At 38.8% G+C, this 22,344-nt stretch overlaps 1 protein-coding gene across 2 annotated transcripts in view; it reads right to left on the bottom strand.

Moving 5' to 3' along the window:
- COL15A1 (collagen type XV alpha 1 chain) overlaps positions 1 to 22,344 on the bottom strand; it is a 353,153-nt gene that overhangs the window by 179,712 nt on the left and 151,097 nt on the right. For both annotated transcript variants that reach the window (XM_063451925.1, XM_063451926.1), the window contains exons 4-5: positions 12,666 to 12,740; positions 8,494 to 8,583 (exon numbers count right to left, since the gene is read on the bottom strand). In XM_063451925.1, the coding sequence (XP_063307995.1) occupies positions 8,494 to 8,583; positions 12,666 to 12,740 (165 nt within the window). The remainder of the gene's footprint in view (positions 1 to 8,493; positions 8,584 to 12,665; positions 12,741 to 22,344) is intronic.

Below are 22,344 nucleotides of genomic sequence, written 5' to 3'. Positions count from 1 at the left end.
GAACATGAAAAATATTTTTAAACAGTTTGTAATGAAGCATTTTATGAAGAGTAACTGATTCCTAAGAAAATTGATCCCAAAAATAAGATAGAAGACATCTAACAAACATGTCCATGACCTTAATTTCAAAGTCTATAAGACATATCTAAGTATTTCAAACCAATGACTGTTCCAATTACAAGGCTTTTTCCTAATAGCAATTTAAGCTTTAACACATAGAGATATATCACTACTTTTTTTCTTAAATACAAATTTAGTAACACTATTCTATTAATATAAATTATACAATTGTGTATTGTTTATGTGATTACTTGCATGAACATTCATTCTCAAATTGCATTGCACAAATAAGAATTTGGGGAATACATTTAACAATCAAAGAAAAAGCAGCATTTCAAGATGGACTATAAAGGAGTGGTCCATAAAAGACTTCATGGGAAGCCTTCATTTAAGGAAACATGTGAAGAGCAAATACAACCCTTGACCCTTCTAAACAAGAAAGGACCATTGGTTCTGCCCATAGTTCCTTCCTACAATTCCCACCCAGGAGAAATGTATAAATCCCACCACAAATAGGTATCGAGCCATGGCTGACAATGGGGACAACAGTTCTTCAGGATCTTTTTTAGACTGAAAACAAAGTAAGAAAACGAGGAGAGTTCTGCCTTGAAAAGAAAAGTGAAGGAAAATAAAGAGGATTTTGCAAATGAGAAACAAAAGAGGAAATATGCCAGATTACAAATCCTTCAATTGTTGAAGACAAACATGTTAATGTATCTTATTTTTTATTTTCTTATGCCCAGTGCTCTCTCCTATCACATCTCTAAATAACAATAAGGGGGGGGGGGGGGGACCTAATGTCCTATCCCCTGGCCCCCACCCCTGAGCATTGGGAGGGGACCATAAAATAAAAATTAGGGGGGACCTAAGGTCCTCCCCCCCGGCCCCCACACCTGGGCGGCGGGTGGGGGCCCTAAATAACAATAAGGGGGGGCTAATATCCTCCCCCCACCCATGAGCGGTGGGTGGGGGCCATAAATAAAAATTCCCCCTCCCAGGTGACTAGGGGTCCCCAAACCCCTAGTCACCCCCCTCCCCCCAAAAAAATACTTATAAAGCCGTGCCCTGCCCTGCAATTAGGCTCAGAGCACTCTGATTGGTGGGTTTTAAGCCATCCAATTAGAGTGCTCTGTGGCATTTTACACAGTGTGGGAAAGTTCTTTGGAATTTTCCCACTCTGTGTAAAATGACACAGAGCACTCTGATTGGCTGGATTTAAAGCTAACCAATCAGAGTGCTCTGTGTCATTTTACACAGCATGGGAAAGTTCTCTGATACTCTGATACTAGCCTCCAGACTCACACGCCTCCTTCCGCGCCTGATCCATCCAAACCAGGTTGGCTTCATACCTGGGCAACAACTATATGAGAACACCCGATTGGAGGTGGACATATTATGGTACATGACAGAATCCAAAACGCCTTCTCTGGCGCTCTCTCTAGACGCAGAGAAGGCATTTGACAGGGTGCTGTGGCCATACCTGTTCAACTTGCTCCACTTGCAGGGGTTCCCTGAGCCTTTTGTGATAGCAATACAGGCACTATACACAGACATATGCGCACAGATGCTCATAACAGGAGCAAAGAGAACACCGTTCTCCCTCGGAAACTGAACCAGACAGGGGTGTCCCCTATCCCCCCTGCTACTTGCCCTGACACTGGAGCCACTCCTGCAGACTATCAGACAGCACCCACACATGCAGGGGGTGGAAGTGTTGGGAAAGCCATTCACGGTGTCAGCTTATGCTGACGATGTCCTATTAACCCTCCGGAACCCACTAGACTCCCTGCACCACTTAACACTCCTACTAGACCGGTTTGGGTATTTAGCAGGCTACAATGTAAACTTTACCAAATAGTGGCTATGCCTTTTTATTTGGTAGCTCTGGACATGGCGCTCATACGCAGCTGACATAACTTAAGGATAAATCCGGAGGAGTTCATGTATCTGGGCATCCATCTGACAGAGAAACCCCTCATCCCTCTTCACCCGTAAATACACACCACTGATCCAAACCCTTACCAAAGAGCTAGACCAATGGACAGACAGACCTATTTCTGTACCCACACACACATCTTGTAACCGAGTTACAGTGGAACGCAAGTCGGGCGCACTAGGTGGAATGCACATGAAGGGAGCCTCACCTTTTCCCTCTCAGCAAGATCATCTGACCGACCGGAGGACAGTCTTTCACCTATATTCCAGTGATCACCCGATCCTGCAGATCCCAAAGAACTCTATTACTACCCGATTACACTGCACCCCTGTGAGTGTGTTTTAACTTTTTTTTATAATAAATTCAAAAGTTTTAACAGTAAACACTATGGGTGTCTATCTATTTCAGATCACATTGAAGATTCTATTACTATAGATCTGTGTCTCTGATCTCTGAGTAACTGTCATTTTGCTGCAAACATACCAGAGACAACTGATTTTCTTGCTTAAAATCATCCTATACCCATATTGGTTATATTTTAACAGCTTTTGACACAATATTGCTGCTGTCACTATTTTATGGCAACAGCTCACTGTGTCAGCTGTGATATTGAAACATATTTACTTTATCTACATTTTATGAACTTTATACTGGATATTTACTTACCATACCTCTCTAGTTTATAACCACTAAAATGTGTACTTTAATGTGAGGAGTGTATGACTATAGGAGCATCTATTTTAATTTTTAAAGGTTATTTTTCCTCTGTCTCTTCAACCCACTGCTTAGTCAGTCATACCCTTTAAAGGGATATTTTGTCCACTTTTTCTAAAACTACACTGTCCTTTTCAATCCAGTTTGTTTATCAACTGCTTAGAGCTATCTGTAAGGTGATTTCCTAGTACGTTTAGATTTTTACATTTCTATTTGTGTTTATTTTACTTTAGAGCCTATATGGAGGCTTTTTTTACTAGTTGAGATCATCTTCTAGATATTCATTACCAAACATTAACAATCTCTGTCCAGTCCACAATTTCCACCTAAACAGACCAGATTTTTCTGTCCACCCCAGCTAGACCTATTTCTTGGCTGGGACGCATACACTCCATTAAAATGAATATCCTACCAAGTCTTCTATTGCTATTTCAATCACTCCCAGTGCGAGTTACCCGGGGAGACCTGATAGGCATACAGAGAGCGATAGATTCATTCATATGGCACAATAAACGCTCAAGGCTAGCACGCACTCTCCTATACCAACTTAAACTGAGGGGGGTGGGGGTGGGGAGGGGGGTCTGAGTCTGCCCAATCTATGCAATTACTATTTAGCAGCACAATTAATCCAGATTATACAATGGCACACACCTCCATACAGGAGACGCTGGGTGGATCTTTAGTCTCTGATGACATTGATGGATTTTCCACAGTTCTTCATGTGTGTACCCAGGACCCAAAGAGCTATCCTAAGAACCGCCAACCCTGACATCCTTAACGCCATACAAATATGGGACCAGACTAAAAGGAAATACTCCTTAAGCACCCTCTTATCCCCCATGACACCTGTACTAAGGAACAGGGCTTTCCCGCGGGGATAGATATGTCCACCTATATGTCGATCAAGACATAGTTACGTATGCACACCTGAACACCAAAGCCACACTCAGAACGCAAGACTACTTTCGATACTTACAAAATCCGAGACTTCGCACTGAGAGCTGAATGACTTTCTTTGAAAAACGATGCTATAACGAAACCACACAAACCAAACTTATTACGTTACTATACAATCACCTTAGCACAGCTACTGACAAAGAGGGAGCACTTCGATATACTGACCAATGGGAGGCCGACCTGGGGGAGGTCTTAGAGGGAACAGAGTGGCAAGACATTTGGGAAGCATGCACCAAAACTACAATATGTGTAACGCTCCAGGAGCATTCATACAAAACAATATTCAGATGGTACATAACCCCGGATAAACAGAAACAAATGAAACTGAACCCCTCAGACGACTGCTGGCGGGAGGGTACATATATACACATGTGGTGGTGGTGCCCGGGTGGCGATTTACTGGCACAAAATAGTGGAATTAAGCTCACAGATCCTACAGAGGAAAATGGCCCTGGACCCGTGGGCATGCCTGCCATCACGGCCCACATAGGGTCTCACCAAACACGAACAAAAGCTCTTTAACATGATTAATCTAGCAGCTCCTAGAGCGTTGGCACAAAAGTGGTCATGCCCGGAACTCCCACAAATATCCCTGGTTATAGCAAAGCTGAGGGATAACTACCTGATGGACAAGCTCACCGCCCAAGTCAGGAACACACTGACTACTTTCTATAGGGTATGGGATCCATGGGAACAATACGATACATAAGGAACACAGAGAAAGGGAACAAGAGGAGGAGGTGGGAGGGGGGGTGGCGACGCGAGGCGGTATCCACACTAGCAACTCACAGTACGAACAGCTGGGATACAATCGCACTGACATAGACACACCAGAACCCCGATGTGTGGCAGCGGCACCACTAACAGAAGGAATGAAGGAATGTAACATAATCACTTGTCATAGAGATATACCTGTCTTCGAGAATACATCTATTAAATGTAACTAGCCGATGCAGCCATCTCCTCGAGGTACTGCCATTGTATATAGGTGATGTAAAAAAAAAACCCTGATAAAACTGCAAACAACTGTTGTTCAATGTATGTAAGATGACTATTGTACTAACAACACAACTTTCCTTTCTGTAACCCACAAGATACCATAACTATGTTTTAGCTTTTGCATAAGCTTGTTATGTCATACTGTTGCATGTCTATCAGTGCAAAAATAAAGAATTAAAAAAAAAATAACAAAAATTAAACACAAAAAAAAAGTCCAGCATATTTGAGATACAATACAAGTATTGGAGATGTTGGGGCATGGTGGAGTGTAAAGAAGTTGATGTTCTTGAGCATGAATGTGGACTTAATTTTATGATACTGCTCGGGTCTCCTCTTATTTTTTTAATTTAAATAGTAAGTTGCTATAATGGCTTAAATTATTTAGTTTTTTTTTTTTTTTTATCTTTAACCCTTTTATCGAGGACGTATATAAATTGCCTATATCCCATAAGCTGCATGCAGTCCAGGAATATTTTTTTTGTTGTACCACTCTTAAAGGAACAATATACTGTAATGTTAGGAATACAAAAGTGTATTAAAACTTAAATATTCCTAAATGTAGCATATATCTAAATCACATAAATCAATTTCCTATCTTTTTACATTTTAGTGTTTATGACTCTATTTGTTTATTAACTATGTAGACGTTAACTCGTATAAAGCTCTTAAACCAGTCAGTTGAACTTTGCTGATTTTCAGCTTATCTGTTAATAAATACCTCAAAGAGTAGTTTATACTGTCATCTACTGGTGAAACTAAATTCACACGGCAGCAAAGTATATATAGAATTAAAATATTATTTATTTTAAAAAACTAATTTAAAGAAGAGAATACATTCCTCAAATCCAGTACCGAACAGATGCAAAAATAAATAAAGCTTTATGGATATATAATCTGCCCTGATGGTAATCCTAATTTACAGATTTCATAGATTAGACTCTGGCACATAATAAACACATCTTTATGAAATTTCATCTCATGAGAGAAACTGACAATTCTTTTTAAAAACATAGATCCCAATATCTAGACGGTCAGATCCATCTCTGAGCATTGTCCATCCGAGATGGTTTCATTGTGTTATAGTTCAGTTGACTACATGGGTTAATTAAACAAGTGTTTCTTTAGAACTGAATGTACTGGAGGTCTACCAAAGGAAACTAGTAAAAGTTGCCAAATAAAGCAAACTAGACAAGAAATATATTTATTTTCAAGTATGGTTTGCAGATTTTTGTAATCTACCAATATCAAAGACTGTCCAGGAAGAAGGAATGAATACTCTAAGATTTATATATCACGTAGGATATAGCTGGTAATTATATTTAGTTGATATATGTAAATGAAACATGCATGTACAACTTTGTTTTAATGGATAACATGTGATCATAAACTGCATTGCTTATCTGAAGAAGAAGATGCGTCAAATACTGTAATTTTACATTTGTGTGAGTTCCACCCTGTCTGTGTCTGGACTGAACTTAAAAGGGAGGTATACTATATATGTAATAAAAAAACAAAAGCATCACATGAAAAAGGGTTATTACTACTACTAATAAGTGAATTTCAATGTTTTGTGCAATAGTGTTCTGCAATGTTCATGAAAACAATATTACAACTATTGACCCAAAGAGAAGATGCAATGTTTTTAATAATGCATATGTTTTCAATATTACATTGGGTGGATATTTTTCTCCTTGTTTTTTTATTTTTTATTTATTTGTATTCTTTATGTATTTTTATTTTCCAATGATTATTACTGTTAAAAATAAAAATCTTTCAATAAAAAACATTTGACAAAAAGATGCCCTTTACATGCTCTGCATATAAGATCTGTTGTTATTTATATATCTGGATTGAATATTTTTACATTATTGGAGTTGCTGAATTAAATATTTTGAAGTATATTCTTGGCACTACAGTCATGGTCAGATCACACAGCGTCTCCTACATTAAATGGAATTATACATCAAACAGTCAATACCAGCACTGGAACAGAGAGCTCTCCAGCTGTTGTAGCTCACGCAGACGTGGCAAAAGGGCCTTAATTAATGCATTATAAAGTTGTTTATGAGCTAGGCAAGGGTTGCATAGAGATAATTATTTGATTGGGTTAATATAAAGTATTGATCCGATCTATTCGGTACTTACTGTATGATAGCATTTTACATTTTGTTGCCATTTTAAATGACTTGTAGTGCTAGTAATGTCACCAAGGTTCTTACAAATACCTACAAGAACAGTATGTGACCATATTTGTTTATCTATTGTCATTACACCTACTCTGTATTTTGCTTTCATACTAACATTTCAGACATTGTGTAAGATATAATACAAGATAAGGGATACTATATACTTGCTAAAGCCTTTTCATTCCCTAAGAAATTCGATAACATAAATAGGTGAATTAAGATAATTTTAGTTTTTAAGTCTGTCTGAAAAGAAATCTATACATTAAACTGCTGCTGTATTATATTTCTATTTTATGTTTTATTATATATTTTTTTGTGCCAACTAAGCATCCCATGTTTGAAATAAATGCTATGCTAATATTTTTTTTAAAGGAAAAGTGCTCATTAGTGAAAAGGGGGTAAAGGATAAAGGGGATGGCACCTTTTATATTAAAACCCTATAGCTTTTACATTTAAAATGTTACGTCTATCAATTTACATTATTTCAGGTAGTCAGACAGTGCCATATGCAAATAACTCTTGATTTTCTATCTCTTTTCACTGCAAAATATGTTGTATCTTACAGTATATCTGTGTCTGCTGTTATCAAGTGTAAGAGGTTCCTCAAATAATAAAGTGGATGCACCATTTGTTGAAAGAATTATACTGAATATGTTCCAAACTCTCAATCTAAACAGAGGCAGAGATTACTGGGGTATCAAATATTAAAAGAGGTAACTCGACACATGAATACAAAAAAAGGAGATAATACATTTGTACAATTTATTTTCATACTATCAGTTTGTTCGCTATAATGGAAAAACTCCATATGCTCTTTCAATGATGATATGATAACAGATGATTAAACTGGAGGGTGCTCTATCTGTTTAGAGGCTCAGACACATAACAATGTAGATCACATGATTGGAAGCAAAATTGTGTATTTTAGTACAATGCATTTATCAGAAAGCATGTCAAATTATACACGGCAGCCTATGATACTCGGGGAGGAAACAGGCAAAATGTGTTTGGATGTCATTGTAGACACGCAAGATTAAAATACACCTAAAAGGAGTAATTTAAGATAAACAAACTGTCACATTGATCATTTATATCCAGAAATATCTCTGAATCTACCACATCCTGAATTTTAAGAACACATTTGAAGCTGCTGGCTATCCAAGAATAAACTTGTGGGTTTGCTCTCAAACATCTGAACAACTTCTCTCTATTTATAGAGGGTTTATACTCATATGTGCTGATTAAAAGCTTTAAGTATAGCAGTGCACACGGTTGATAAGATGGCTGATTCTGTAAATTTATGCTACTGTAGCCATTACAGACATTGCTAAAATGGAATAGCTGCATTGCTGTCACCTTATATGTTTTTTAAAAACTGATGGGTATCAAGGTATCATCTAGTTTAGTAACAGCTATTAGTTTTTTGTCCAAGGACATTGGATAACATGACTTTGTCCAAAACCAAGTGTTTAATCAGACTGATTTTTTGGTGATTTGTGCAATTTGGGTGTTAACCTGCCTATTGGCATATTGCCTAGATAGAAGATCCTCAAAGCCTCAGTCACATCTAGTAACACATGATAATTGCAAGCAGTGTCTGTCCATATCTGTGCTACTACAAAGGGGAAAATAAACCCTTACCGGAGATGGGGTTTCTGGAATAATCTGTTGTGTTGCAGAAATTCCAACTTGTTCATTTATATTCTCCTCTCCACTGCCCTCTCCAGATGCCTAATGGAATATAAAAATAGCAAACATTAAAAAAATTCCCAACAGTGTTCAGAAAAGATACAATTATATACTTTCTCAATTGGAGAGCTGCATTTTTGGTTACATATGTAATCAGTTTATTCATAAAGGGACACTATAGGAACCCATATCACTTAATCTCATTGAAGTGGTCCAAGAGCAGTGCCCTGTCTCCTTAGCCCTGCAATGTAGAACTTTGCAGCTTTAGATAAAGTGTTAATACTAACTCTAGTGGCGCCTCCTGCAGTTTCACGTAATATACCTCCAGTGTCTTCAAAATCCCCATAGGAAAGCATTGATTACATACTTTACTTTGACGAATCCCTAATGGCAAATTGCCTGTGTGCCGGTCAGGGAGATCTCTGACCTTCTGTGCTGCGAAGGCACTTGAATATCATGCGTAGGAAGTAGGAAAAATGGGCAAGCGAAACGATCTGAGTGACTTTCCCAAAGGCCAAACAGTAATGGCTATACGACTGGGTCAGAGTACCTCAAAACTGGCAAGTCTTCTGGGGTGTTCCTGCTATGCACTGGTTAGTGGAAAACAAAAAGTGTAAGCGCTTAGTGAATTAGTCCCAAAACAATGTTTAAGTATAATAAATAAATGCAACATTCTGGTATGGGGTGTCCGGGAAGAAAGATGTCAACTGTAATGCTCAGTATGCAACAGTATCCAACTCTTAAGTGGTGTGGTCACCTCTGTATCCAACCTTTCATATTGTATCCATATTAAAAACAATAGAGAGATGGAAACATAGCGTGATACAGTTTATTTATTAATATCCCCCTCAATCCCCTATATGAAAACTCTTACAAGAGAATGTTGTGGTGCTTGTCTCCAAGTACCACTAACAAAACATGAGGTACGGTACAGTATGCAAGAAACATTCAGGGTTACCACTTTGTGGATTCACCGCTACGGTCCGTTCATCACCAAGTACAATGCTAAGTGTCTGATCGAGTGATGTAAAGCACGCTGCCACTGGACTCTGGAGCAGTGGAAGCGTGCTCTGTGGAGTGACAAGTCATGTTCCCCTGTTTGGCAATCTGATAGGCGAGTTTGGCTTTGGTGGATGCCAGAAGAACATTACCTGCCTGACTGCACCAACTGTAAAGTTTTGTGGAGGAGGTATTGGGCTGTTTTTCAGGGGTTGGACTAGGCCCCTTACGTCCAGTGAAGGGAAATCTTAATGCTTCAGCATAAAAAGACATTTTGGACATGCTGTGTGTTTGTGTGTGAGTGGCGCAGTGTCTTTTTATGTGAGGGGTGCTATGTGTGTATGGGAGCAGTGAGCGTATTAGGGCTATGTGTGTATTGGGGCTGTGTGTGTATTGGGGCTGTGTGTGTATTGGAGGCTGTGTGTGTATTGGGGGCTATGTGTAAGGGGGATGTGGCGAAACCAACCTCGCCACTGGGCCCTGGAGAAGCCTGTTTGCTAGCCTCCTACCTACTGACTATGGCCCCTGGGTTATTTGGGGCATATTGTACTTTATATGGCGGCTACTGGCCCTTTAAGTACAGTGAATGGTATTTTATTGTACTGCTGCTGGCCCTTTAAGAACTGTCTGGGGACATATTGAGAATTTGGGTAACAATACCCTTTAAGACTATGGCCCCTGAAAACGTATGGACTTTTATTTGGTGTGTATGGCCCTTTAAGAACCGGCTGGGGACATCTTGTAACTTTGGTGAACAATGTCCCTTTAAGACTATGTCCCCAGACCTTTAAAATAACTTGCCCCGGGCTCTCTCCCACTTGGTTCAGTAAATAGGGCTTACTGAACCAAGTACCACACAGGCGGACCACCCAGAAGCTAAAGTGTGCAGGCAATTTACCTCCCAGGCTGTGAGGTTACTGCAGGTTAATTGCACGGCGGCCATCTTGGTTTCCTCGAATGCGGTCAGCGGTGTATGCTAAAGATTCTGTGGAACTAAAATCGGCTACACATTCTGCCGAACACCGCTGACCCTTACCTTCTTCCATACTGAACTTGCAGCTCCAGAGACTAAGTCCCGTTTTTTCGCATGAAATTGACCGGCCGCACAGCCCAAATCTATGGAACTGTTTTGGGCAGGAAATTGTGCTTGCGGTCGGTCATAAAGGACTTCCAGCTAACTTTTGATCCACTGGAGGGATTTGGCTGATTTTTGGAAGGGTGTATGTTTAAAGTGTGCTGATTCTAAATATGCAGTTGTTAGGAAGATTGGATGTATGGATTTAAAGTTATAGCACATGTATAAAAACTGTCGTTTTCCTGGCTGTAATAATTATGTTAACTGGTTATCTGAGGGGAGGGGATGTGTGGGTTGTACCATGTATGTGATTGGTTATTTTATGCCTCCCCCTGGGTGTGGCCTGTAAGTGTACAAGTGTAATAAATGCCAGGCTGGATGAGCCAGTCCAGAGTTCCTGTTTTAACCTCAAAGTGATGTGTCGTCTCATTATTGGGGGAAGGATTTATTGTATGCTGTTCCAGTTGACTGCTAGGGGTACAAGCCTATTCATATGGTTCCTATTCAATGGTCTACAGCATTCATACGCTTGGGAGAATTTAAAGTTTTCTTGGATTCGGTGATTATGGTGTCTGCCAGAGTGCTTGGAGCCCTCAGGAAGCACTAGGAGCATCCATTAACGGAGGTACCAAGTCGGGGTGCCAGTTGATCCGTTACAGGGGACTGTGCGTGTGTAAGGGGGGCTGTGTATGTAAGAGGGGGCTGTGTGTGTAAGAGGGGGGCTGTGTGTGTAAGAGGGGGGCTGTGTATGTAAGAGGGGGGCTGTGTATGTAAGAGGGGGGCTGTGTATGTAAGAGGAGGGCTGTGTATGTAAGAGGGGGGCTGTGTATGTAAGAGGAGGGCTGTGTATGTAAGAGGAGGGCTGTGTATGTAAGAGGAGGGCTGTGTATGTAAGAGGGGGCTGTGTATGTAAGAGGGGGCTGTGTATGTAAGGGGGGGCTGTGTGTGTAAGGGGGGGCTGTTTATGTAAGGGGGGGCTGTTTATGTAAGGGGGGTGTGTGTGTGTAAGGGGGGCTGTGTATGTAAGAGGAGGGCTGTGTATGTAAGAGGGGGGCTGTGTATATAAGTGGGGTGTATGTAAGGGGGGCTATGTGTGTAAGGGGGGCTGTGTGTGTAAGGGGGGCTGTGTGTACGGGGAGCTGTGTATGTAAGGGGGCTGTGTATGTAAGAGGGGGGCTGTGTATGTAAGAGGGGGGCTGTGTATGTAAGAGGGGGGCTGTGTATGTAAGAGGGGGCTGTGTGTGTAAGGGGGGCTGTGTATGTAAGAGGGGGCTGTGTATGTAAGGGGGGGCTGTGTGTTTGTAAGGGGGGCTGTGTATATAAGAGGGAGGCTGTGTGTGTGTAAGAGGGGGGCTGTGTATGTAAGGAGGTGTGTAAGCTGTGTATGTAAGGGGGGGCTGTGTGTGTAAGGGGGGCTGTGTATGTAAGAGGGGGTTGTGTATGTAAGGGGGGCTGTGTGTGTAAGGGGGTCTGTGTGTGTAAGGGGGTCTGTGTGTGTAAGGGGGGCTGTGTGTGTAAGGGGGGCTGTGTATGTAAGAGGGGGACTGTGTATGTAAGAGGAGGGCTGTGTATGTAAGGGGGGGCTGTGTATATAAGGGGGCTGTGTATGTAAGGGGGGGCTGTGTTTGTAAGAGGGGGGCTGTGTTTGTAAGAGGGGGGCTGTGTGTGTAAGAGGGGGCTGTGTGTGTAACGGGGGACTGTGTGTGTAAGGGGGGCTGTGTGTGTGTGTAAGGGGGGCTGTATATTTGTGTGTGGTGCAGTGTGTAGGGGGTTATAGTTTGCGTGAGGGGATAAGGGGGCAGATTAAAGATTAAAAAAAAAAAAAATATTATTATTAAATAACTAAATAAATATAGCTAATGTCCCCCCTCCCTTCTTACCTTTGCTGAGGGAGGGGGAGACATTGCTTTCTTCCAGTCCCTGGTGGTTCTAGTGGGGGAGTGAACTCTAACCTAGAGTTCACTCTCGCGAGAATGGAGCGTTGCCGTTGCCATTGAAATTTCCCAGATATAATAATGCATTAAACATTAAAGCAAGTCTTGATACTTACATATGGGTCATCATCTTCACACTGGTCTTCTGCAGCTCTTGGGTTGGGCTTTAGAGTTAATTGTTGTATGGATCCCTGGAAGAAAAATAAAATTGCAACAAAGCCTGTTATCACTATGTGAAAAATACATATCCATCCCTCCCCCTATTACACACTACAACAGTACATGAAAGTACAGTACATTACATATATATACATATATACACACATATCACCCTTTAGGGTATTAAAAATGCATTCACCAAAAATTGAACCATAAATTATAAATTGCAGTGCAGTGATTTGGAGCAAAGAGTGATAGCAGAAAATAAAAAGTCAACGCATTTCATTTACAAACTTTTACAAGGCCCAAAAAATTGAATTTTAAATGAATGACCCCTGAGCCATGTACATGCTACAGAGGAGATGTATATATATTTCTACTATAGAAATGGGGTATACTTCTTAAAGTGGGTCAGGTACTATGGAAACATCAGCGCGACATCATCTTCATATAAGAAATTGTATTTGTACTAGTGGTATTGGAAGGTATGAACAGAGTTGTTTGGCCACTGTTGAAATGTTTCCCCTTGAGCTCTGCCACCCAACTACCAGGGCCTGATAAACATCAGTCTTACAGAGCTGCAATTAACCTATTGATCATAAATTAGTTACTTGAAAATATAAAAAGGGATGCAGGGAAACAAAAAGGCTGTGTGGACTGGCTGGCTATAAATCAGTTAAAGCGGATCTGTCATATTTCTCACCCCCCCTAACATCGCACAACCAATTGAGGCCCAGGGACTGATGAAATGTACCTTTTCAACAAAACCCACTGGATCTTCTCTCACTGCAGTGCCATCTTAGTGTTCCTAAGATGGTGCGCCGGGAATGCTACACTTTGTAGAGAAAGTAGTCCCTACTTTTCCTTATATATATAACTTTAAAAAGAAGCATAATAAAAATAAATAAATAAACTAACGGGATGGGGTTGGAACATGCCAACATGACAAATCTGCTTTAATGTAAAGTTGACTCTGATTGCTGTGCAAATGCTCTTGTTGCCTCTATTCTTTTTTAACAGTACACTATCCTCTTTATCATGTGATACTGTGGCATATCTCCTTTCTGCTACACTCACTTTTCCCAGGCTACGTATCAGGATCAAGCTTCTGCCTGCTTGTAAGAAGGGAAGAAGAGGAATGGACAAATGAGTCTTGAACAGACAGGAGTCAGAGTGTGTGATTAGTGAGACAGAGGAGATGAGAGCTGTGGGCTTGTAAGATGCACAGGTAGACAGAGTTGAGAGTAGGATACACCAGGGAAAGAACTAGGTAGCACAAAATAATGTAAAAGTATGTAAAATGTCAGTATAAAAAAAATCCCAAAACCCACAGTCCAAGTCAGCAAATCAGCATTCTTCACTTTAATATGGGTTCCTTTTTCATGGGTACATGAGACAAAACAAATCAGTCTATAGTCTAGGTTTAAAGTAGAGCACAAATTAGTTTCAGCTGGTAACAACAAATCAAATTCCTTTTAATCTACACATGAAATAATTGATCTGTCCAGGATGTACCTGTGGAGTCTTATTCATTGAGATTGAGATATGGTGTGTGTATATGGTATGTATTTTAAAAAATGCATCATGCAAGTGTCCCTCCAACACCACCTCTACTAGATACAAGACACTTGGGATGTATAGCTGTTAAGGTGATTTCTATGATAAAATCATTCGGCCTATCATAATCATCAGCACCTAAACAGTTAGCTGCCCAATTATGCTAGTCTAGACTTAATAGAAATAAATTGCGTCCACAACATTTATTTTGGTTTGTATGGCTGACCTAGTTTTATTGTCAAATCAGAATCATCTGAATGATCAGATTCTTGATACTGCAACCATACACTCTAAATTAAATTTATCTTTTGTCAATCAACTTATTTCAAAGCACTACAACATGTTTTCGAATCATTTATCTCTGGTTAGTCACAAACTTTTCTGTTTCTTAAATATTTTTTATTGACATTTTATAGTAATCTACAAATTACATGTTAACTAAATGTTCTATTCAGAAAAAAAAATATCACTTTTAAAAAAGAAAATATATATATATTTATTGTATGGGATAAAACCTTAATTTCAATTAAGTAATCCACGTATTTTTCAAAAGCCTCCACCAGCTCACTAATTCTACTCCTACTTGGCCTAGCCAAACATTTCCAAAACTTCTCTTCAGCAGAGGAATATGTATACCCCACTGAATGAGAAACTTTAAGGTAAGCTAAATTGATAATCTCTTTCTATCAAGTTGCATGTCAGAAATTAATACGTATTAATACATAATGTGGCGGAACCAGCCCTGCCACTTGTGCCTGGAGAGGACTGCTTGCCAGCCTCTTGCCCTGCGACTATGGCCCTGGGATGTATTGCCCTTCTAGGAACTGATTTGGGCATGTTGTATTTTATAATGCTGCTACTGGCCCTTTAAGAACCATCTGGGGACATACTGTGGAGTTACTGGGTGGCCACCATTTCATGTATTAGAGGCACATGGTGAGAACAATGGATGAAGCACATGGTGAGAACAATGGATGGCGGCCATTTTAACTCACAGACACTGTTTGGACTTTTCTACACGGTGCCATCTCCCCGGTATTTGGTGCACAAAGTTTGGTGCAGTAGTTTTAAACTATACAACAGGGGTCGCATTATACAGTAATTATTTTTCATATAGCCTGTATTTGTTCTGCGGAATCTGCATTAAACTGTATCTTCCAAACTACTGAACGGATCTGTGGTTCACTCAGTTCCCCCGGTTCCGAGGATATATTTTTATGGGGTTGGCATACCATTTGCAAAAGTAGACTACCCAAGGTATTGCTAGTGGGGTATGTCCAGTTTTTTGTAGTAGCCACTTAGTCACAAATACTGGTCAAAGTTAGCATTCATATTTGTTTTTGTGTGAAAAAAGCAAAAACCAAATATTTGGCCAGTGTTTGTGACTAAGTGGCTACTAGTGGCTACTAAAAATGACTGGACAAACCCCATTTGCAATACATCGGGTTGTCTACTTTTGCAAATGGTATGCTATCATGGGGGTAATTCTTATTCCTGGGCTACCATACGGTCTCAAAAGGCAACATAACCAATCTGGCAAATTTCAATGTGAAAAAAATGAAATGCAAGACTTATATTTGACTCTCTAACTTTCCAAAACACCATAAAAACTGTACATGGGGGTACTGTTATACTTGGGAGACTTCGCTGAACACAAAAATAAGTGTTTTAAAACAGTAAAACATATTACAACAATAATTTTGTCAGTAAAAGTGCCGTTTGTGTGTGAAAAATGCAAAAAAGCGTCACTTTTACTAAACATATCATTGTTGTAATACAAGTTACCATTTTGAAACACTAAAATTTGTGTTCAGCGAAGTCTCCCGAGTAAAACAGTACCCCCCATGTACAGGTTTTATGGTGTCTTGGAAAGTTATAGGGTTAAATATAGTGCTTGCAATTCAAATTCTCTGCACTTTCTGCCTGGGTTGTCAGGCATGTCAATCAAATTTTGATTAATTAAATCACCTAATTATGTTAAAATATTACTTAAATATGCACGTAGAATTTTAATATATATACATACATATATATGTATTTAAAGTCTACGTGTATACTTATGTAGTTATTTATGTAATTATATATATTTATCTGTATATATATATATATATATATATATATATATATATTTGCAGGTTATTTGTATTTTATATATAGATATAGAATGTCATTCTTAGTGTATTTTGTTACCAATACATATATATATTAATAACAGAATACAGTTAGAATGAAATTACGTATGTATATATAATTTATTTAAAAAAAAATTTGCAACCTAACAATTAACACCTGAAGCCCACCTGCACTCGATCACCTGTAACAATACAATGTCGTACCTATCTAACATACCTCCTACCTAGGCTTAAACATTTTTACTAACCAACCCAGCATGTGCTAAAACGTATTCATTTGTTTACACCCTTTGTGTAGTCAGTCATTGTAATCAGGCTAGTTTTCTAAACGCTTTGTCCCGCCGCTGACCACTTTTCTTACTAATATAATTGAAAAAGCGCAGTTTAACTACTATACCTTTATCATAAAATAACGTTCAGTAAACTTGAATTTAAACGTAATGTTATCTTTAACTGTTTCTGATGTCATATTCACTGTTTATTCATAACATAAAAAGAGGCTAGCAAATATTTAGAGATGATACACTCTGCATTGTATTACTCCCGACTTGTATGAAACTTTATTGTATCCCTTCTTATATTCTGTACCCACAAACTCTTATGCCTCAATAAAAAAGAGATTTAAAAAAAAAAAAAAAAAATTAAAATATTTTATTTATTTATTTTATTATATTTTATTATATTTATTTAAGATTTTCATTATACGTGTATATATAAATATAAAATATATATAGATGTATTATATATAATATATATCTTATATATACGTAACATCATTCTAAGTGCATTTTAATACTAATATATGTACTTATATTAACATTAAAATACACTACGTATGACGTTACATATATATATACAGGGAGTGCAGAATTATTAGGCAAGTTGTATTTTTGAGGATTAATTTTATTATTGAACAACAACCATGTTCTCAATGAACCCAAAAAACTCGTTAATATCAAAGCTGAATATTTTTGGAAGTAGTTTTTAGTTTTAGCTATTTTATGGGGATATCTGTGTGTGCAGGTAACTATTACTGTGCATAATTATTAGGCAACTTAACAAAAAACAAATATATACCCATTTCAATTATTTATTTTTACCAGTGAAACCAATATAACATTCACAAATATACATTTCTGATATTCAAAAGCAAAACAAAAACAAATCAGTGACCAATATAGCCACCTTTCTTTGCAAGGACACTCAAAAGCCTGCAATCCATGGATTCTGTCAGTGTTTTGATCTGTTCACCATCAACATTGCGTGCAGAAGCAACCACAGCCTCCCAGACACTGTTCAGAGAGGTTTACTGTTTTCCCTCCTTGTAAATCTCACATTTGATGATGGACCACAGGTTCTCAATGGGGTTCAGATCAGGTGAACAAGGAGGCCATGTCATTAGATTTTCTTCTTTTATACCCTTTCTTGCCAGCCACGCTGTGGAGTACTTGTACGCGTGTGATGGAGCATTGTCCTGCATGAAAATCATGTTTTTCTTGAAGGATGCAGACTTCTTCCTGTACCACTGCTTGAAGAAGGTGTCTTCCAGAAACTGGCAGTAGGACTGGGAGTTGAGCTTGACTCCATCCTCAACCCGAAAAGGCCCCACAAGCTCATCTTTGATGATACCAGCCCAAACCAGTACTCCACCTCCACCTTGCTGGCGTCTGAGTCGGACTGGAGCTCTCTGCCCTTTACCAATCCAGCCACGGGCCCATCCATCTGGCCCATCAAGACTCACTCTCATTTCATCAGTCCATAAAACCTTAGAAAAATCAGTCTTGAGATATTTCTTGGCCCAGTCTTGACGTTTCAGCTTGTGTGTCTTGTTCAGTGGTGGTCGTCTTTCAGCCTTTCTTACCTTGGCCATGTCTCTGAGTATTGCACACCTTGTGCTTTTGGGCACTCCAGTGATGTTGCAGCTCTGAAATATGGCCAAACTGGTGGCAAGTGGCATCTTGGCAGCTGCACGCTTGACTTTTCTCAGTTCATGGGCAGTTATTTTGCGCCTTGGTTTTTCCACACGCTTCTTGCGACCCTGTTGACTATTTTGAATGAAACGCTTGATTGTTCGATGATCACGCTTCAGAAGCTTTGCAATTTTAAGAGTGCTGCATCCCTCTGCAAGATATCTCACTATTTTTGACTTTTCTGAGCCTGTCAAGTCCTTCTTTTGACCCATTTTGCCAAAGGAAAGGAAGTTGCCTAATAATTATGCACACCTGATATAGGGTGTTGATGTCATTAGACCACACCCCTTCTCATTACAGAGATGCACATCACCTAATATGCTTAATTGGTAGTAGGCCTTCGAGCCTATACAGCTTGGAGTAAGACAACATGCATAAAGAGGATGATGTGGTCAAAATACTAATTTGCCTAATAATTCTGCACTCCCTGTATATATGATGTGTATATATATATATTATATATATATATATATATATATATATATATATATATATATATATTCTAAAAATTGCAAAAGATAGCACTCCAAGGACTTATATAAAATGTAACTTTTATTTACCTTGAATAAAAATCACATAGTCAACATTTCAGCTTAATCCCCTCAAGCTTTTATCAGGACACCGGATAAAGCTGAAACGTTCGAGGTAAATAAAAGTTACATTTTATATAAGTCCTTGGAGTGCTATCTTTTGCAATTTTTGTATTTTTGGCTGACAAGCACCGGGCATTGTATATATTTAAAGGTGGAGTGCAAGATTATTTAGTTTTTTATATTTTATATATATATATATATATATATATATATATATATATATATATATATATACATGTAATTAATTTTTAACATGTTTATTTTTATTTTTATACTTCCCACCAGCAGGGGGACTGTCTGACATTTCACAGACACAGCCAGCTGTCAGGCAGTCCTCCCGAAGAGGATTGCGGCGGAGGTAAGTAAATTTCACCTCCTGGGGCAGAAAGCCGTAACGGCTTGAAAGCCCATTTAAATGGGGACAGCATAGAACGCCATAACGGCGTTAAGGGGTTAGCTAAATTTAATCGTTACCTTTCTTGGCATACAAGCTAACACCATCCAACATAGTCCATCATATTTTTTTGCTGTTTTAGTTATTAATCTCTGTTGTGGAATTACTTAAAGTTCATGTTAGGTATATTTTGGTGCTTGCCATGGGTTATAAATGTTTCATAGATCATGAGACAACATGCATAAAAAGTGGCAGACAAAAGGCAAATACATTTTAATCAGAAAACTCTCGTTGTTTAAACAATCTTTTGCAAATAGAAGTTTGGATAGTTTTCTATTATCTACTTTCTGAACAAATGTCTTAAGTGTTCATTTAGTTCTCATTTCATCATATTGCATGAATACTTTGAAGTTTTTCTTGCTTTAGATAATCCTAAAATGATTTGTACTTAACTTTCAGAACATGTAAAAACAGCAAAGTTCACAAATTGCTAGGTAAATGTACATTAGATAAGATACAATGTAAGCTCTGTTGAGCAGGGTCCTCTTCAACCTATTGTAAGTATATTTGTAATTGTCCTATTTATAGTTAAATCCCCTCTCATAATATTGTAAAGCGCTACGGAATCTGTTGGCGCTATATAAATGGCAATAATAATAATAAAATACACACAAGTGGGTCAGTGCTAAATAACCACAACGAATAGGGATTTTTTTTTTAAGGGGGCAGAGCCTAGCAGCGCATCTGAATAGACGTCATATTTCATAGCTCCGAACACTAAAATTGCAACCCACTAAATACTGGCGGCATCTTACCGCAAACGGTTGACACAAGGGCAGATATAGCTGCAGAACGGCGTCCTGACGCTGCCAATACCTTATTTTCTCACTCCGGGCAAGAAAAACCAAAGCCAAAGCCTCAAGGCGTACCACGTGAGCGGACAGCCTCTCGTATCCCCCGGAGGCTTACCGGTGTGGAGTGATGAAGGCCTAACAGCACTGCTGTCTAACTCTCACTCAGCCGGAAACATGGGCAGAAGATAAAAAAAAATGCCCGCGACCACCACCAGGACGCAGCGCGACATTCGGCCAGATGCTGCAACCTTCGACGCCAACACCAGTGCCTCACCGGAGACTTCACTTTCACAGGAGCCCTCTTCCTCACAATCTTACGGCAGGGTCTCACCTCGGAGCCCAGTGCTGACAATCCGAGGGACTCCACTCCAAAACAACATCAGAAAAATGTGGAAACCGGATCTGGCGGCTCTCACTACAGGAACAGACCGTCACAGCGTGCACTCAGGCCACTGAGGAAGAGGTACTCAACCTAAAGCAAGGTCTGAAGGTACTGGATGAAAAGGTACAATGACTACAGGCAGCGCAGACCGAAACCAGCAGACATGTGACCGTACTAGACGACAGGGACCGGAGGAAGAATATTAAGATACAAGGGTCCAAGAGTCAATACCTCTTAAAGAATTACCACACTTCATAAAAAGGTTGGTGATCTCCCTCCTGCGGGCGAGACAAGCCAAATACTTCACCTTTGATGGGGTGTACAGAATCGCCAAGTACCCACAGGCCCCAGCCACTGCACCATGCGACATTATACTTAGATGCCAAACGATATAAGATAAGATGGGCCTGCTAGCTGCACTGTCTTCCTGACAGCTGCTAGAGGTGCTTCTGCGATGCTGGATGCGAAATTCGAAAAATGCTTTCCTGTGGACTGTTTGAATGCGGGCATGGCTCTTGCCGCGCATGTGCATTCCGCTCCACTCGCCAAGGAAGCGGGACCCTGGGGTGGGGGGATCCTAGGGATGCTATAGTGTCAGGAAAACAAGTTTGTTTTCCTGATACTATAGTGATACTTTAACTTTTAAATCTTCAAATTATATATAACACTTCTAATTCTATATAAATTATTTCAAATTGTTAAATCTTCCAATTATACATATATATTATAAATTTAACTTTTAAGTCTTCAAAAAAAATGTGTATATATATATATATATATATATATATATCAATTCTAATTATATATCGTATATAAAATTGTTAAACCTTCAAATTCTATATAAAAATTCTAATTATATATCATTTAAAATTGTGAAGGTCATGTATTGAAAAAGGCCAGCCTGAGGTAATTGAAACTTTGAATTATAGTTTTAAAATTGTTAACCCTTCAAACTATATATACAACTTCTAATTCTATATAAATGATTTCAAATAGTTAAATCTTCAAATTATATAAACATTCTAATTGTATATAAATTATTGAAAATTTTTAAGCGTTCAAATTATATATATGTATAAACTATAATATATAAGTATTTAAATTGTGTAAGCCTTCAAATGATATATAAAATAGCTGCGAACTGGCACAGTAAGAAATCTGACACAATGTGGAGATTGACCAATCATCAAAAATGTCTCAGGACACATGTAACCGTTCAATGCAAGCCCATGAGAAGGCACAGTCTTTACTTCATCGAACACGTAAAAAAAAAAAATACTGTGCTGAATACATTTAAGTACGGATTTTCATATATAGGAAACGAGGACTGTCCTAAGCCACAGTGCGTAGTGTGTGGTGAAGTATTATCCAATGGTAGTATAAAAACATTCTTTATTTTTGTGTTCTTTACAATCAAAACACGCCAGCTATACAAACAAGGAATGCAGTTTTTTCCAACAGTTAATGAAACATAGGAGTATGACATCGTTCATGTTGTCACCTAACAAAGAATACAAAAAGCCCTTGAAGCCTCTTATCATATTAGCTATTGTATTGCTAGATGTGGTAAGAACCATACAATAGGTGAGAATCTAATCTCTTCATGTGTAAAAGATGCTGCTCTGTGTATGCTTGCAGAAGAATGTAAGGGGAGTATTAACATCATTCCTCCTTCAAACACAGTATCTCAAATACTTTTTTCATGTCTCATTTTTTACCAAATTATATATAAAAAATCTAATTATATATAAATT

The sequence above is a fragment of the Pelobates fuscus genome, chromosome 4 (genome assembly GCF_036172605.1).
Source record: "Pelobates fuscus isolate aPelFus1 chromosome 4, aPelFus1.pri, whole genome shotgun sequence".
Taxonomy (NCBI): Eukaryota; Metazoa; Chordata; class Amphibia; order Anura; family Pelobatidae; genus Pelobates; species Pelobates fuscus.
Note: the sequence above shows the minus strand (reverse complement) of the source record. Positions and strands in the feature narration are given on the sequence as shown.